The sequence below is a fragment of the Oreochromis aureus genome, linkage group 8, assembly GCF_013358895.1.
Source record: "Oreochromis aureus strain Israel breed Guangdong linkage group 8, ZZ_aureus, whole genome shotgun sequence".
Classification (NCBI taxonomy): Eukaryota; Metazoa; Chordata; class Actinopteri; order Cichliformes; family Cichlidae; genus Oreochromis; species Oreochromis aureus.
In genome coordinates, this window is record NC_052949.1 from 3,064,622 (window position 1) to 3,084,103 (window position 19,482).

A 19,482-nucleotide genomic window follows, 5' to 3' on the forward strand; every position below is an offset into this window, starting at 1 on the left:
GTGACATCTGAGGACAATTTTATGATAACACACTCACAAAATGAGGACGCCGGAAAAATGAGGACATTTTGAGGTCCTCATTTTTCCGAGCCTTCTAAAGTGTTCTAGAGGCCCCAACATGCTCCCAAACCAAAAATCTCGAATGTCCTGAAATATCACAATTTTATGAAAAAGTGTGTTTAAGTGTGTTTAGCGTTTTTGCTCACTTTCAGTTTCGCCGCCTACTGGCCAGTTTTGGAACAAAACACACTTTTAACACACTTTCAGTGACGCCACTCTGTGAGTCCTCATTTTGTAGGTGTGTCAGACACAATAACATTTGACCCAGGTTATAGTGACGCCACTCATAGTCCTCATTTTGTAGGTGTGTCAGACACAATAACACATTTGACCCAGGTTATACCCTTCTTGGGGCTTAAGCAAGGGTAACAACAGTTAAATCAGGCAAATCTTGACAAAATGAAGGTCTTTAGATTCAGTTATTAGTGCCTGCACATCTTGGGGTTTTTGTTGTTGACAAAATGTCTCAAAATATAAAGTTTCAACATTTGTGTAATTATATTACTGTTATTTAATGAGTCTTACTTCTCAAAATCAATGCACAAATTGTCTGACCTTCACTAAGCAGAATGATGTGTGTGCAGATTTTGACCCTTGAAGAGTTTATATTAATCTGCATTAATATAATTGCATCTGCAATCTGCAGTTGAACTTAGAGATTCCTGCCGCTGTCATGTGATTCAGTATGATCATCAGGCTCAGTCTCGACTCTGAATTCCAAGAGGGCAGCAGCATGTCTCCTTGTTGAATGTCTGCTTTGAATTTTGGGTTGTTTTTTTTGTTTTGGTTTTTCTCCTCTGCTACTACCAGAAGTTGTCTGCACCACACCAGGGCCTGTGCTGCTAGCATAAACCAACTGAGCCTCAACCAGGGCCTGTGCTGTTTTCTGAGGCCATCTGCACCGCACCAGGGCCTAGCTAGACCCATAGGCACCACACCAGGGCCTTTACTGCTGTGTAATCAATTACTGTAAATGTACATGTTATCAGGAAATGATCAGACGGCAGAGGGTTTTCAGGAAACACTGTTAAATGTTCAGTTTCTATTTCATATGTTAAAACAAGATCTAGAGTGTGATAAAAGTGGTGGGTGGGTTCTTTTACATTTTGAGAGAAGCCAATTGAGTCTAATAACAGATTAAATGCCATGTTGAGGCTGTCATTTTTAGCATCTACATGGATGTTAAAATCACCCACAATAATTATTTTATCTGAGCTGAGCACTAAATCAGATAAAAAGTCTGAGAAATCAGACAGAAACTCTGTAAGGCCCAGGTGGACGATAGATGATAACAAGTAAGACTGGTTTCTGAGTTTTACAGCTGGGGTGGACGAGGCTAAGCATCAGGCTTTCAAATGAATTAAAAGTCTGTCTTGGTCTTTCGTTAATTAATAGGCTGGTGTGAAAAATTGCTGCCACACCGCCCCTCCGCCTGTGCTTTGCGATTTCTGGTAGTTAGAATTACTCGGGGTGTTGATTCATTTTAACTAACATAATCATCCCGACTGCAACCAGGTTTCTGTAAGGCAGAGTAAATCGATTTGTTGATCAATTATTAAGTCATGTACTAACAGACTTGGAGGAGAGCGCCCTAATATTTAATAATCCACAATGTTTTACTCTTTGGTTCAGATGTGGATACTGTATTGTTCTTTCTTTTTGATTTTTTTTATGTTTAAATTGTTTTTGCTGGTTTTTAGTTTGTTTTTGTCTGTTTGGGAGCTGACACGGTCTCAGTGGAGATGGGTTTTGGGGGTAGCAGGAGGAGAGAAGCTGCAGAGAGGCGTGTAAGACTGCAACTCTGCTTCTGGTCCCAACTCTGGATAGTCATATTTTGGGGGCTTTAATAAATTTGTCCATATTTCTAGAAATGAGAGCTGCTCCATCCAAAGTGGGATGGATGCCGCCTCTCTAACAAGACCAGGTTTCCTCCAGAAGCTTTGCCAATTATCTATGAAGCCGACATCATTTCTGGGACAACACAGACAGCAATTTAAGGAGAAATGCAGCTAAACAGGTCACTCCTGGTCTGATTGGGGAGGGACCAGAGAAAACTACAGAGTCAACATTGTTTTGGCAAAGTTACACACTGATTCGATATTGATTTCAGTGACCTCCGATTGGCGTAACTGGGTGTCATTACTGCCGATGTGAATTATGATTTTACTGAATTTACGCCACCCTTATGTGGTGGCGCGAATGAGGAATAACAACCGGGACGGTAACTAAGATGTTGACAACGCCACCTGGGGAGGGAGTTACACCCCAGGAAAGATATCTCTAGCCAATGTAAGTGTTACACTGGCAACCAAAGCCCACAGACTTGTTATTAACGGCAAAGGTGAGGCAGGTGAATTTTACAAATCAAGGTTTATTAAGAAGAACTACTAAAAACATAGAATTATAAAATCAAAGAGGCACCTAAGGTAGCAGGGTTGAGACGGCAAAATAGTTAATTAAAACGACCAGACTCCCTACCACGATGCTACCCTAAAAACAATCACAACATGATAAAAGAGCAACTAAACAAAATGGTGGAGACCGCCACTTGAGGAGGCAACCTACAGGGAGGAGTGCCCAAGGGTGCCACCAATTACTCACCCATGTGATTTCACTGCAGACCTCACTCACACTAAACGGTGCAATCTACCTATGCCCGGTGTGTACACTCGCATGCATCGGGAGGATTCCACCTCACGTGCTAGCCCCTCAACAAGCAGCCACACCTCCACTAAAGCAATAAAAGAAAGCATAAAACATTAAACAGATTAGTAAAAGATCTACATAAAACAAATACACCCCAAATTACTGTTTGTTATAAAAGCATTGCGTAACAAACAAAACAGCATATGACAAGACAGCAGTAGTATAGTGCAAGCCTGCAACAAAGAGGGAAACAGTTGTCAAAGTCCACCCTACTATGCCACGTTATGATGAACACAAGAGTCCCACTTACCACTCTCTAAAGGGCAATACTAAACTGAGTAACTTTCCTGGAGAGATCTGCAGCGCTTAACTGCCTAATGCTCGCAGCCACCTTGGATGGACAAGACTACCAAATGACTCCTTCTGGTAGTGAAGCGCAGCTGTTTCTTATAAGCCTGCTAATTGTCAACTGGGAAGGTGTGGATGTTAGTGGTGCGTTTGTGGACATCATGTAAAATCCTACCCCAGAATCTACTTCACTACACTTAGCCAGCAGTTTTAAATTTCCTTCAATGTCGCCTGCTCTGGCCCCTGAAGACAATTAACTATGGTTGCCGTGTCTCTAGCTTCACATGTCTGAGAACAGAATCACCAATTACCAGAGTTTGACCCCGACGGTGTGTCGCCGAGTGGGGAAAAAGTTAGACACATGTATGAATTTGAGGAATGGACCCAAAATGCAGACACAAAGGAACGTGAAAGAAAATTTTAATATTAACAGAAAGCAAGCTGTTTATTAAGGCTGGTAAAATAGGCAGAACCAGCTTCCAGTTTGGATTCGGGAGACAGACACTATCTCTACTTTTAAGATTAGGCTTCAAACTTTCCTTTTGCTAAAGCATATAGTTAGGGCAGGATCAGGTGACCCTGAATCCTCCCTTAGTTGTGCTGCAGTGAACGTAGGCTGCCGGGGATTCCCATGATGCACTGAGTTTTTTCCTTTCCAGTCACCTTTCTCACTCACTATGTGTTAATAGACCTCTCTGCACTGAATCATACTTGTTATTAATCCACAGCATGTCTTTATCCTGTCTTCCTTCTCTCACCCCAACCAATCACAGCAGATGGCCCCGCCCTCCCTGAGCCTGGTTCTGCTGGAGGTTTCTTCCTGTTAAAGGGAGTTTTCCTTCGCACTGTCGCCAAAGTTCTTGCTCATAGGTGGTCGTATGATTGTTGGGTTTTCCTCTGTATCTATTATTGTGCGATCTACTGTACAATATAAAGCGCCTTGAGGCGATTGTTGTTGTGATTTGGTGCTATATAAATAAAATTGAATTTAATTGAATTAAAAGATTACAAAACAAAAGGCAGAAGTGAAGCTAAACAATAACCTAACCTGGGGACAAACCATGAAACCTGACATGGATACAAACATACCTGGAACATGGAAACGTGGCACCAAAGACAACAGATGACCTGACACTGAACAAATGAGGACAGGACTTACAGTGGCTTGCAAAAGTATTCGGCCCCCTTGAACTTTTCCACATTTTGTCACATTACTGCCACAAACATGAATCAATTTTATTGGACTCGCACATGAAAGACCAATACAAAGTGGTCTACACGTGAGAAGTGGAATGAAAATCATACATGATTCCAAACATTTTTTACAAATAAATAACTGAAAAGGGGGGTGTGCGTAATTATTCAGCCCCCTGAGTCAATACTTTGTAGAACCACCTTTTGCTGAAATTGGATTCCATTAAAATTGATTCATGTTTGTGGCAGTAATGTGACAAAATGTGGAAAAGGGGGACGAATACTTTTGCAAGCCCTTGTAAGTACACAGAGAGACAATGAGGGGATGAGGAACAGCTGGGACAAATCAGACCTAACAAGACAAGGGGAAACAAAACTAGACTCACTGCATATAGGACAAGGACTTTCACAATAAAACAGACATCACAAGGGTAATCTAATAAACAAATGAACTTAGCTAACCTAAAGAACTTATAAATAAACATCGACATCCAAACAAACTAAAATCTTAAAATGCTGGGTCAACAAACCCAGGAAAGTGACAGTAAAATCATTTATTATACACATTATACTTATTTTCTTAAATTGCTTATCTATTATCTGTATTTTCACTTGAGGGTCTAGGGTACTGCTCTTCTTTTCATGACAAATTAGGACATGTTTATGATAACACACTGACAATATCAGGCCAATTTTGGCATTACTCCATCAGTGAACAGCATGCCCATGCTAACTTAAACTAGACCAGCAAGCTAACCACATGTGTATTTAAGTGTTACTTAAGAATAGGAACCAAACAAATTAACGGAACGAAATTAACTGTAACAGCAGTTTGCAAAACACTGTGACACTTCTCAAGTGTTCCTACCTCAAATACAGCGAGTGTTGCTGTGTTTTTGTTGTTAAATGGACGAGGAGAGCCCGTGGCTGGTGAGAGGATGCGGCATTTCGTCAGTGGAGCATAGAACGACGTCTGTGATTGGACAACAAGTGAGTAACGCTGCATCTGATTGTTCGAAAGCCTCAACCAAAGAGCTGCTGGTCACGGCAAGATACAAACTCGCCGGAGCTCTGAGTGAACTGCACATCCGGGACCTTCAGCACTCAGCAGAGATTTGTCTTGACGTATGTATTTACCTTTGATATCCATGACTCGACGCACATTTAGCAAGGTAAGTTGTATGTTTAACAAGCTAATTAACGCTAGTTAAACGGAACTAAAACAATACACAATCGATTTGAACAAACTGTGTGATGAATGATGATAAATGCTAAAAATTACTTAAGATTTATCTTCAACAATAGATATTAGAAGTTTAATTTAACTGTTTTTAAATTCCCACTGGAGTTAAAGGGACCTGTGGCCTTGCACGTGCTCTGCATCTTCAACTGCACAGACAGTCAGTCTAAGCTTTTTTAAGTGTAGCTAACTGCAACACACATTTTTTTTCAACACAAGATATGTTTGGGGATTTAAATGTTAATAATAATGTTTTCGTATTTAGCACAAACCAATAGGGTCTGGGTCTCTGGCCCAGCGTTTCTGACGTTATTCTAAGGTTTTGAGTTTCTTATGTTTAGTGGCGGTTAGTTGAGTTTGGCTTAACGTTATTAACATTGTTTTAAGGAGTTTATGTTAGGGTTGTATATTACAACGTTTGTATTTTCATGCCATTTTCCTGTTTTATTTTGAAAGAGTCTGTTGTGTTCAGTTCATTAATCTCACTGACCTGTTGTGTCAATAGAATCATTTGTGCCAGCTACTTCCTGCTCTCCTTCCATCCTGTCTCAACCTCCAACAGGAAAGTAGAAGTCCTCATATGGTAGGACCAGTGATTGTAGTGTGTGTGTTACACTGTCCTCATATTGTTTTAAGCTGTGAAGGACATGAGTGTGTTTCAGTTGCCTTCCTCATGTGGTTGGATCAACAACTCTAGTGTGTGTTACACTGTCCTCATATTGTGGGTAGCAGAACTGTACAGTGTTAAGTTTCTTTAGAATCTGGTATAAGGAAGTCGGATCCTTCTGTAATAATGTTCACTGATACAAATATGATCTGTAGTTAATTATCTAGTCGGGATTTATACTAGAGAATGTTTCTGACGTTATATTGTTGTCTTTTGTTGCAGACACCAAGTGCTGAGGTCCTGTCTCAGCCTCATACTTACCCACTTCATTCTTCCAACAGGTTACACATCATATTTTGTATTTGGTATCAAGTATATGTGTCAGATGGGCCTAGTGCATAAATGAAATGCACTTTAATTGTATTAAAACAATCAGTTTCAGTCAAAGTTAACCAAAATCAACATTAGCATTAGGAGAAAGTAATTGTCTATACCATTTGTTAGTCCAAACTTTCCCGTAAAGCATCAGCGTGATCTTTATTCTGACTACATTTGATATTTTTGTCCTTTTACACATGTTTTTGTCCATTTAACCTCCCCGCTGATCAGTTTACATGATTTAATTTCTGGGAAATAGATGCCTTTAAATCAGTGTTGGGTTTGGAGCTTTTATTGACAACAGCAGAAGAAGTTAGAAGTCAGGAACATGAACTCTACATGTGTTCAGTCGTCATGTCCTCATATTGTTTTAAGCTGTGAAGGACATGAGTGTGTTTAAGAAGAAGTCCTCATATGGTAGGACCAGTGATTGTAGTGTGTGTTACACTGTCCTCATATTGTTTTAAGCTGTGAAGGACATGAGTGTGTTTCAGTTGCCTTCCTCATGTGGTTGGACCAACAACTCTAGTGTGTGTTACACTGTCCTCATATTGTTGGTAGCAGAACTGTACAGTGTTAAGTTTCTTTAGAATCTGGTATAAGGAAGTCGGATCCTTCTGTAATAATGTTCACTGCTACAAATATGATCTGTAGTTGATCATCTAGTCGGGATTTATACTAGAGAATGTTTCTGACGTTATATTGTTGTCTTTGTTGCAGACACCAAGTGCTGAGGTCCTGTCTCAGCCTCATACAGACCAATCGGTGAGTGACATACCCACTTCATTCTTCCAACAGGTTACACATCATGTTTTTGTATTTGGTATCAAGTATATGTGTCAGATGGGCCTAGTGCATAAATGAAATGCACTTTAATTGTATTAAAACAATCAGTTTCAGTCAAAGTTAACCAAAATCAACATTAGCATTAGGAGAAAGTAATTGTCTATACCATTTGTTAGTCCAAACTTTCCTTTAAGCATCAGCTTGATCTTTATTCTGACTACATTTGATATTTTTGTCCTTTTACACATGTTTTTGTCCATTTAACCTCCGCTGATCAGTTTACATGATTTAATTTCTGGGGAAATAGATGGCTTTACATCAGTGTTGGGTTTAGAGCTTTTATTGACAACAGCAGGAGAAGTTAGAAGTCAGGAACATGAACTCTACATGTGTTCAGTCGTCATGTCCTCATATTGTTTTAAGCTGTGAAGGACATGAGTGTGTTTCAGTTGCCTTCTTCATGTGGTTGGACCAACAACTCTAGTGTGTGTTACACTGTCCTCATATTGTGTGTAGCAGAACTGTACAGTGTTAAGTTTCTATAGAATCTGGTATAACGAAGTCAGATCCTTCTGTGAATAATGTTCACTGCTACAAATATGATCTGTAGTTGATCATCTAGTCGGGATTTATACTAGAGAATGTTTCTGACGTTATATTGTCTTTTGTTGCAGACACCAAGTGCTGAGGTCCTGTCTCAGCCTCATACAGACCAATCGGTGAGTGACTTACCCACTTCATTCTTCCAACAGGTTACACATCATGTTTTTGTATTTGGTATCAAGTATATGTGTCAGATGGGCCTAGTGCATAAATGAAATGCACTTTAATTGTATTAAAACAATCAGTTTCAGTCAAAGTTAACCAAAATCAACATTAGCATTAGGAGAAAGTAATTGTCTATACCATTTGTTAGTCCAAACTTTCCCTTTAAGCATCAGCTTGATCTTTATTCTGACTACATTTGATATTTTTGTCCTTTTACACATGTTTTTGTCCATTTAACCTCCTGCTGATCAGTTTACATGATTTAATTTCTGGGGAAATAGATGGCTTTACATCAGTGTTGGGTTTAGAGCTTTTATTGACAACAGCAGGAGAAGTTAGAAGTCAGGAACATGAACTCTACATGTGTTCAGTCGTCATGTCCTCATATTGTTTTAAGCTGTGAAGGACATGAGTGTGTTTCAGTTGCCTTCTTCATGTGGTTGGACCAACAACTCTAGTGTGTGTTACACTGTCCTCATATTGTTGGTAGCAGAACTGTACAGTGTTAAGTTTCTTTAGAATCTGGTATAAGGAAGTCGGATCCTTCTGTAATAATGTTCACTGCTACAAATATGATCTGTAGTTAATTATCTAGTCGGGATTTATCCTAGAGAATGTTTCTGACGTTATATTGTTGTCTTTTGTTGCAGACACCAAGTGCTGAGGTCCTGTCTCAGCCTCATACAGACCAATCGGTGAGTGACTTACCCACTTCATTCTTCCAACAGGTTACACATCATATTTTTGTATTTGGTATCAAGTATATGTGTCAGATGGGCCTAGTGCATAAATGAAATGCACTTTAATTGTATTAAAACAATCAGTTTCAGTCAAAGTTAACCAAAATCAACATTAGCATTAGGAGAAAGTAATTGTCTATACCATTTGTTAGTCCAAACTTTCCCTTAAAGCATCAGCGTGATCTTTATTCTGACTACATTTGATATTTTTGTCCTTTTACACATGTTTTTGTCCATTTAACCTCCCGCTGATCAGTTTACATGATTTAATTTCTGGGGAAATAGATGCCTTTAAATCAGTGTTGGGTTTGGAGCTTTTATTGACAACAGCAGAAGAAGTTAGAAGTCAGGAACATGAACTCTACATGTGTTCAGTCGTCATGTCCTCATATTGTTTTAAGCTGTGAAGGACATGAGTGTGTTTAAGAAGAAGTCCTCATATGGTAGGACCAGTGATTGTAGTGTGTGTTACAATGTCCTCATATTGTTTTAAGCTGTGAAGGACATGAGTGTGTTTCAGTTGCCTTCCTCATGTGGTTGGACCAACAACTCTAGTGTGTGTTACACTGTCCTCATATTGTTGGTAGCAGAACTGTACAGTGTTAAGTTTCTATAGAATCTTGTATAAGGAAGTCGGATCCTTCTGTGAATAATGTTCACTGCTACAAATATGATCTGTAGTTGATCATCTAGTCGGGATTTATACTAGAGAATGTTTCTGACGTTATATTGTTGTCTTTTGTTGCAGACACCAAGTGCTGAGGTCCTGTCTCAGCCTCATACAGACCAATCGGTGAGTGACTTACCCACTTCATTCTTCCAACAGGTTACACATCATGTTTTTGTATTTGGTATCAAGTATATGTGTCAGATGGGCCTAGTGCATAAATTAAATGCACTTTGATTGTATTAAAACAATCAGTTTGAGTCAAAGTTTCCCAAAATCAACATTAGTATTAGGAGAAAGCAATTGTCTATACCATTTGTTAGTCCAAACTTTCCTTAAAAGCATCAGCGTGATCTTTATTCTGACTACATTTGATATTTTGTCCTTTTACACATGTTTTTGTCCATTTAACCTCCCGCTGATCAGTTTACATGATTTAATTTCTGGGGAAATAGATGGCTTTACATCAGTGTTGGGTTTAGAGCTTTTATTGACAACAGCAGGAGAAGTTAGAAGTCAGGAACATGAACTCTACATGTGTTCAGTCGTCATGTCCTCATATTGTTTTAAGCTGTGAAGGACATGAGTGTGTTTCAGTTGCCTTCTTCATGTGGTTGGACCAACAACTCTAGTGTGTGTTACACTGTCCTCATATTGTGTGTAGCAGAACTGTACAGTGTTAAGTTTCTATAGAATCTGGTATAAGGAAGTCAGATCCTTCTGTGAATAATGTTCACTGCTACAAATATGATCTGTAGTTGATCATCTAGTCGGGTTTATACTAGAGAATGTTTCTGACGTTATATTGTCTTTTGTTGCAGACACCAAGTGCTGAGGTCCTGTCTCAGCCTCATACAGACCAATCGGTGAGTGACTTACCCACTTCATTCTTCCAACAGGTTACACATCATGTTTTTGTATTTGGTATCAAGTATATGTGTCAGATGGGCCTAGTGCATAAATGAAATGCACTTTAATTGTATTAAAACAATCAGTTTCAGTCAAAGTTAACCAAAATCAACATTAGCATTAGGAGAAAGTAATTGTCTATACCATTTGTTAGTCCAAACTTTCCTTTAAGCATCAGCGTGATCTTTATTCTGACTACATTTGATATTTTGTCCTTTTACACATGTTTTTGTCCATTTAACCTCCTGCTGATCAGTTTACATGATTTAATTTCTGGGGAAATAGATGGCTTTACATCAGTGTTGGGTTTAGAGCTTTTATTGACAACAGCAGGAGAAGTTAGAAGTCAGGAACATGAACTCTACATGTGTTCAGTCGTCATGTCCTCATATTGTTTTAAGCTGTGAAGGACATGAGTGTGTTTCAGTTGCCTTCTTCATGTGGTTGGACCAACAACTCTAGTGTGTGTTACACTGTCCTCATATTGTTGGTAGCAGAACTGTACAGTGTTAAGTTTCTTTAGAATCTGGTATAAGGAAGTCGGATCCTTCTGTAATAATGTTCACTGCTACAAATATGATCTGTAGTTAATTATCTAGTCGGGATTTATCCTAGAGAATGTTTCTGACGTTATATTGTTGTCTTTTGTTGCAGACACCAAGTGCTGAGGTCCTGTCTCAGCCTCATACAGACCAATTGGTGAGTGACATACCCACTTCATTCTTCCAACAGGTTACACATCATGTTTTTGTATTTGGTATCAAGTATATGTGCCAGTTGGGCCTAGTGCATAAATGAAATGCACTTTGATTGTATTAAAACAATCAGTTTCAGTCAAAGTTAACCAAAATCAACATTAGCATTAGGAGAAAGTAATTGTCTATACCATTTGTTAGTCCAAACTTTCCTTAAAGCATCAGCGTGATCTTTATTCTGACTACATTTGATATTTTTGTCCTTTTACACATGTTTTTGTCCATTTAACCTCCCGCTGATCAGTTTACATGATTTAATTTCTGGGGAAATAGATGGCTTTACATCAGTGTTGGGTTTAGAGCTTTTATTGACAACAGCAGGAGAAGTTAGAAGTCAGGAACATGAACTCTACATGTGTTCAGTCGTCATGTCCTCATATTGTTTTAAGCTGTGAAGGACATGAGTGTGTTTAAGTAGAAGTCCTCATATGGTAGGACCAGTGATTGTAGTGTGTGTTACACTGTCCTCATATTGTTTTAAGCTGTGAAGGACATGAGTGTGTTTCAGTTGCCTTCTTCATGTGGTTGGACCAACAACTCTAGTGTGTGTTACACTGTCCTCATATTGTTGGTAGCAGAACTGTACAGTGTTAAGTTTCTTTAGAATCTGGTATAAGGAAGTCGGATCCTTCTGTAATAATGTTCACTGCTACAAATATGATCTGTAGTTGATCATCTAGTTGGGATTTATACTAGAGAATGTTTCTGACGTTATATTGTTGTCTTTTGTTGCAGACACCAAGTGCTGAGGTCCTGTCTCAGCCTCATACAGACCAATCGGTGAGTGACTTACCCACTTCATTCTTCCAACAGGTTACACATCATATTTTTGTATTTGGTATCAAGTATATGTGTCAGATGGGCCTAGTGCATAAATGAAATGCACTTTAATTGTATTAAAACAATCAGTTTCAGTCAAAGTTAACCAAAATCAACATTAGCATTAGGAGAAAGTAATTGTCTATACCATTTGTTAGTCCAAACTTTCCTTTAAGCATCAGCTTGATCTTTATTCTGACTACATTTGATATTTTTGTCCTTTTACACGTTTTTGTCCATTTAACCTCCCGCTGATCAGTTTACATGATTTAATTTCTGGGGAAATAGATGGCTTTACATCAGTGTTGGGTTTAGAGCTTTTATTGACAACAGCAGGAGAAGTTAGAAGTCAGGAACATGAACTCTACATGTGTTCAGTCGTCATGTCCTCATATTGTTTTAAGCTGTGAAGGACATGAGTGTGTTTAAGTAAAGTCCTCATATGGTAGGACCAGTGATTGTAGTGTGTGTGTTACACTGTCCTCATATTGTTGGTAGCAGAACTGTACAGTGTTAAGTTTCTTTAGAATCTGGTATAAGGAAGTCAGATCCTTCTGTAATAATGTTCACTGCTACAAATATGATCTGTAGTTAATTATCTAGTCGGGATTTATACTAGAGAATGTTTCTGACGTTATATTGTTGTCTTTTGTTGCAGACACCAAGTGCTGAGGTCCTGTCTCAGCCTCATACAGACCAATCGGTGAGTGACATACCCACTTCATTCTTCCAACAGGTTACACATCATGTTTTTGTATTTGGTATCAAGTATATGTGCCAGTTGGGCCTAGTGCATAAATGAAATGCACTTTGATTGTTTTAATACAATCAGTTTCAGTCAAAGTTAACCAAAATCAACATTAGCATTAGGAGAAAGTAATTGTCTATACCAGGGTGCCCAATCCCAGTCCTCGAGAGCTACTGTCCTGCAGCTTTTAGATGCATCCCTACTCCAACACAGCTGAATCAAATAGTTGGATTACCAATTCGGCATGCCATCAAGTCTGGCAAAGGCCTGATAACGAGCCATTCATTTGATTCAGGTGTGCTCGAACAAGGGCGCATCTAAAAGCTGCAGGGCAGTAGCTCTCGAGGACTGGGATTGGGCACCCTGGTCTATACCATTTGTTAGTCCAAACTTACCCTTAAAGCATCAGCTTGATCTTTATTCTGACTACATTTGATATTTTTGTCCTTTTAATCAACATTAGCTTTACTTCTTTGTGAAGATCTTAGGAGAAAGAAATTGGCGTACCATTTGTTAGTTCTAACTTTCCCTTTAAAGCATCAGCTTGATATTTATTTCTACTAAATTTGATATTTTTGTGTTTTTGTGTTACATTGTCCTCATATTGTTTTAAGCTGTGAAGGACATGAATGTGTTTTTGTAGCCTTTCTCAATTGGTAGAACCAACAACTCTAGTTTGTGTTACATTGCTCCTTTAAAGTGCTCCAGTAGAAAGCAAGGTTTAAGAACATTTTGTATTCACATTATAAACTATAAACTAGAATATTTTCTATCTTTTCTTGCATTCACATTAAGATATTTTCTTTTGTTTCCATTTATGACAGCTGGGAAGGTGAGAAGCAAGTGGACAAATGATGAAGTAAAGGTTGCTGCAAAGTACCAGGTAAAAGGAATGTGACTGCTGCTTCCAAGCAGAGCCGGCAGCTCGTAAAGGCAGAGACTGGGTTGCCATAAGTACTACATCCACAACAGGATCATTGCATTAAAAGAAAGATGCAAGGAAAAAAAAGAAACAACCAAGAGAGATACTTTGTTGCTTCCACAGTTATGTCAATATTGTAGTTTTCTGTATTGCATTGTTCTTACTCATAAATCTGTGGTTTATGCTGGGTGCTTTTTCAATTAAATGATAAGAAAGGCAGATAATGTTCCACGTTTTTATTGACATGAACATTCACTACAAAATGAATTAATGCATTACAATATTAAGACTTAAAAAGTAGACTGACCACATTTGACCTATGTCTTTTTTTAAGTCTCTACACAGCTCATATTTACTGTTTTATTAACACATAAATGTCTGATATTTCTGTCAGAAGTTACCCGACTGGTGAGCATTACTATTGTGCATCCATGCCTATTATATTGTAATCTCAAAAGGAGCCAAGCTTAAAAATACAGAACCTACCCTTACCTGGTCCTTATAAGTCATATATACTTGAAAATTATGTGTTTCCATGGGCTTCACAATTCACCTAAACATGAAATATCAGTGTGTGACCTTATGGTACTCATAAGTCACATAAACCTGACAGTGTCCTCACAAGTAGCATTAAATTCAGGTTTGACCAAAATTTCACCCTAGCCAAAATCTCAACAGATGGGCGTGTTCCTGGAAGCATGGGTCAAACTTTGTGTGATTCCCATGCCTCTAGGACCTTCAGAAAGGCACGTTCCCATTTGTCACATTTTGTCATAGGTCCTGATATTTCACGAAAACACGTATGTGTGTGTGTGTGTGTGTGTGTGTGTGTGTGTGTGTGTGTGTGTGTGTGTGTGTGTGTGTGTGTGTGTGTGTGTGTGTGTGTGTATGCTCAGTCTGAATGTTTCCTGGATTTAATGAAAAGACAAACAGAGGAGGAGAGAGCGATACTGAGTAAGTCAGGGAGTAATAAAAATTTATTAAAGTGCATTTAAACCAATTATTACTCATAAAAGTCCAAACAGTTCACCTTCACTGGTAAAATAAACTTTGCATTTCCAGTAGCAGAAAGGGGCACTCAGCTTTTCCTTTGCTAAACTGCAGTAACGAGGATGGAAAAACTCCAATTTAGGAGCCGGCTAATCAGAAGTGCAACCTGCCGCCGTGCAAACAGTACAAATATAAATCTGCTGGATTTAATCAAACGCGTCCAGCTGGATTCATTTTCAGCCTTGATTCACATCCCAGCAATTTGTTCGAACTCTAAAAATCACATCACACTTGTGCTGTAATAACACAGCAGAGTGATTTAACTTTTTTGGCAGCGTGAGTTCGATAATATTATTTTATTTATTTTATTATTTTCATTCTTTGCAGTTGTACATGTGGCAAAAAAGCATGAGCCAAGTCAGCGTCACTCTTTAGGAGTACTGCCACATGTTGGTGGGAATCGATCAATATGATGGAAAATGATGTGGAAACTACGCTGAGGAATAGAATATGAACACCAGCCTGCCTTTATGGAAGACAGTTTTAGCAGAACCTCATGTCACTCTTTAAAAGAAAGATTAAGATCAGGAACAGAATCTTTCATGATTTAACACAAACTGAGTGAATTGTGTTTCATGATCAGTGCCTTATTGTGCTGTGTTTGTAGTGTTTTCAGCACATATTCTCTGCCTCTTTACAGCTGTGAAGCAACTCATTAATGTACAGGCAAATGAGTAGTGGTCCCAAAACTGAACCTTGTGGAACCCCCACGAGTACTGCTCCTATTACGTTACAGCTGTCTGGAAATATTTAATATTTTCCTTTAAGACGACACTTTGCCTTTTCTCTTGGCCATCTTAGTCAAAGTCCAGGTTTTGGACTTTCAGAACTACTGAATGAACCTCAGTTTGTGTAACTGTAGGGCTGAATAACTAAATACTTGTTACAGTCTGAGGTTTAACTGCAAGAGAGCGGTGATCCTCAGGGGCAATGAGGCTGCACGGCTGAAATGGTGATTTGTATTTAAGAGTTTGGGTTTTGGGGTTAAGAGGAGGCTTCGTCGGAGTGAGAGAGCTGAGTCAGCTCTCCACAGGAAACGCACGTCTGTCTCCACCGGCCTAAAGAGAATAAACTGCTGTTTACCTGTGTGTGTGTGTGTGTGTGTGTGTGTGTGTGTGTGTGTGTGTGTGTGTGTGTGTGTGTGTGTGTGTGTGTGTGTGTGTGTGTGTGTGTGTGTGTGTGTGTGTGTGTGTGTGTGTGTGTGTGGTAACTGGGCTGCTGTTCCTTCGATCATGGTGCACCATCAAGGTTTTTCCCACATGGAGGCATTTCTCATGTCCAGCAGCTTTGAAGTGAAACTGTTTACTTCTTGTTAAATGGGGTCAGTCGTAATAGTCATTTCTGATAATCCAACGATTAGAACAAGGAAATGGAAAATGCAGATTTCTGTCAAACAAAGAAAGACAGTGATTTTTACTGTAAGAGGATCAAAGCTGTCACCCTTCTGAGCCAGGAAAAACTCAGATCATTTGTTTCACTTTCTGTTTTCTTTGCCCAATTTAGAAGAAAAACATGCAAAAGGAGACTTTAAACAAATCTAATGTAGCTTTGTGCACCAAGACCAGCACAGAAATAACCTCTTCCTTCTGTTCGATCAGCTGATTCGCATGTGTGGTGTCTCACTCTGCGTCCTGTCCGTCTCTCCTCTTTGTTGGAGCAGATGAAGCTGCCGGTGCTGCTGCTCGGTCGCTCGGCAGACCTTCGTCCCGGCGAGTTTGTGGTCGCGATAGGCAGCCCGTTCTCCCTGCAGAACACCGTCACCACCGGCATCGTCAGCACCACCCAAAGGGGAGGCAAGGAGCTTGGCCTGCGCAACTCAGACATGGATTACATCCAGACTGACGCCATCATCAATGTAAGTGGAGGGACAAGGTGTGTGGGTCTTATCAAGTAAATGGTAAATGGCCTGTATTTGTATAGCGCTTTACACATCCAGTCATCCACCCATTCACACACTGGTGATGGCAAGCTACATTGTAGCCACAGCTGCCCTGGGGCGCACTGACAGAGGCGAGGCTGCCGGACACTGGCGCCACCGGGCCCTCTGAACACCACCAGTAGGCAACGGGTGAAGTGTCTTGCCCAAGGACACAACGACCGAGACTGTCCAAGCCGGGGCTCGAACCGGCAACCTTCCGATTACAAGACGGACTCCCAACTCTTGAGCCACGATCGTCTGAAAAACACCTCTAATAATTCAAATTTAAGTGTTAGAATAATTTTAAAAAGGGAGACATATTTATATACTATACATGTAAGGAAGAAATTAACTGTTACCAATGTGGAAGTGCCTAAAATCCTGCATTCCACCTGAGGGCCACCAGATGGCGATAGTTGCAAAGGATCTCTGGTCCTATAGAAGTCTATGGGAAAATGGCACGTGAGCCTGACCTCTGTATACAGTTACTGCTGACTTTATGGGCTCGGTCATTCATTTTGGGTCATGCTGTCATACAGTCTTGGTCATACCATGTTTCAGAGTGAGGGATCATCTGTGATATGGTTTCACAGTTTGACCAGCCCCTGTCCTCACATGATGGCCAAAGTAAAAGAAACACTAGTCCCGAGGCTGCAGAGTGCTTCAGAAACGGCAGATAATGTTGCCTCAAGTGGCCACTAGAGGAAGTGCACTTTCCAAAGCTTCTACGTTTGCTTCATTTTTCAGCCATGAGGTCTCGCTTAACTCTTTCCCCCATAAAGACGATATATGAAGACCTCCCCTGCACCCTTAATGACGAATTTTGACACCTCAATATGTGTCAATAAGGATGCATTTTGATGACCATTACAATAGGAGCGTTGCTGGATAGGAAGAGGCCACCCTCAGCAACCTCCAATGCACACCCAGTCGGTTTGTTCTATGAGCAGGTCTGAAATATGACAGAAACCGCTCAGCTCAGAAAAAGAGCTGCAACGGGTAACGCATTAAATAATTGTTTTAATAATATTCTCTGAATTCACGTTATCTGTTTGCTTGTTTGTTTTCTTGCAGTACGGCAACTCTGGAGGACCACTAGTCAATCTGGTAAGTGAAGGAGAAAAAATGAGATGACCTGTTTGAGCTGTATCCGTATCATTTTAATTAAGAATGATATCTGTGAAGCAGAAACAGAGCTCTGCATTTACTTGGACCACATCCACGTGTTGCAAAACGGAGAAATACATAACCTCATATAAATAAAGACCAAGAAGCATAAAGTCCTTATTAGGAAAGGTAAATAAAGAGTTTATGTAACGCTTGGCGCAGGGTCCCGGTCCACAGCTGACTCTGATTAGAAGCTTGTTTTCAGTCAGCCACAGAATAAAAGAGGCGTCAGATTGGCTGTTTCATAAGCTTCATGTGGGACTCTGGCTTTTACTGAGAAACGCTGGCAAATTAAAGTTTGTTCCTGTGTGTGTGCTGCAGGATGGGGAGGTGATCGGCATCAACACTCTGAAGGTCACAGCAGGAATCTCCTTTGCCATCCCCTCGGACAAGATCAGACAGTTCCTGGCAGAGTCACACGACAGACAAGCTAAAGGTTTGTAGCAGTGTTATCACAGAGCTGATGTCAGAGAGACGCAGCAGACGAGGTCAAATAGAGCAAGACAACGTGGCACAAGTCTCACATGCTCGAACACTCACACAAAGCTCTGCGTTTAAAAAATGGATCCAGCCATTTCCCCTCATAATTTACAGAAAGTAGACAAATGTCTCTTTAAATTATAGAGAAAGACCTGTGCAGTTTAAAAAGCAATAAAACACAGATGAAGAGAAATTCCTAACTGCTGTGAACATGCAGTAACATAAAGTCAGAATATTAGGAATATTGAGGTCATTCCTTATGAAATCAAAATAAACGTTCACACATGAAATAATTTTTCAATCAATTTTTTAAAAACTACATTTTCAGCTCAGATTTACAAGGAAAAACTTCTTTATGACCTAAAGTTGTTTTGTCATGTGATATAAGGGCTAAGCTTTCTCTCAGTTTTTCAGCTGCAGTAATCATTCATTACTTTTAAATTCAATCCAAGTTTATTTAAATGGCATCAAATCACAGCAGTCGCCTCAAAGAGGTTAAAGCCGTGGTTAAAGTTCCGTCATCATTTAGTGAGAGCGTGTGGACGTCCATGTGCCTGCGTGTTTTTTGTGGCTGCGCAAGCTTGTCCGTGAAGAATTTTCATTACAATGCACAAGCACGCACAACACGCCCCCACAAACAAGCATTAGGTGACAGTGGGAAGGACAAACTCCCTTTTAACAGGAAGAAAGTAGAACCAGGCTCAGTATTTAAGAGGCGAGAGGAAAGAGAAAATAAAAAGGAGAGTATCGAGAACCACAGCTAGAGGAACAGCCTGGGATTAAATGTGGGTAAAAAGGAGACCTTTCATATGTTATAACTTATGTTACGTCCGCCTATCCCAGGTGGAGATGAGAGCCCTGAAAGTTTTCTCCAGTGAGTGGTGAGAGAGCATCAACACTTGTTGTTATCGCTCTTAGAGACAAATTTTTTGCAATTTAGCTTTTAAATTATGGTATTCCTCATGATGCCGAACAATACCAGATTTTGTCTCTTTAGATTGAAATACCTAAACTGGATCTAAAATTGTCTTGAGTACAGTTTTTAAATAAAGCTTAAAATCTGTTTTTCCAGCCCAGAAAGTTTCATGTGGATATCTGTGGATTTTAGCTGCTTCGCCCGGTTCGATATATCTCGGGTTTATTTTCCGCTTTGATGAAGTTCGTTTGTTTCGGTAATCATGCTCGGGTGCGGACCAAAACAACTGCACTGAGACCCTTTCAACTAAACTAAACTCCAGAGTGGTTCGCTCATGGCGAGAATGTGATCTGACCAAACTGTC

The 19,482-nt window shown here is 39.8% G+C and overlaps 1 protein-coding gene across 1 annotated transcript in view; it reads left to right on the forward strand.

Moving 5' to 3' along the window:
* htra1b (HtrA serine peptidase 1b) overlaps window positions 1-19,482 on the forward strand; it is a 45,414-nt gene that overhangs the window by 21,029 nt on the left and 4,903 nt on the right. Inside the window, exons 5-7 of the mRNA XM_031745431.2 lie at window positions 16,298-16,492; window positions 17,630-17,662; window positions 18,044-18,158. Coding sequence (XP_031601291.1) covers window positions 16,298-16,492; window positions 17,630-17,662; window positions 18,044-18,158 — 343 coding nt within the window. The remainder of the gene's footprint in view (window positions 1-16,297; window positions 16,493-17,629; window positions 17,663-18,043; window positions 18,159-19,482) is intronic.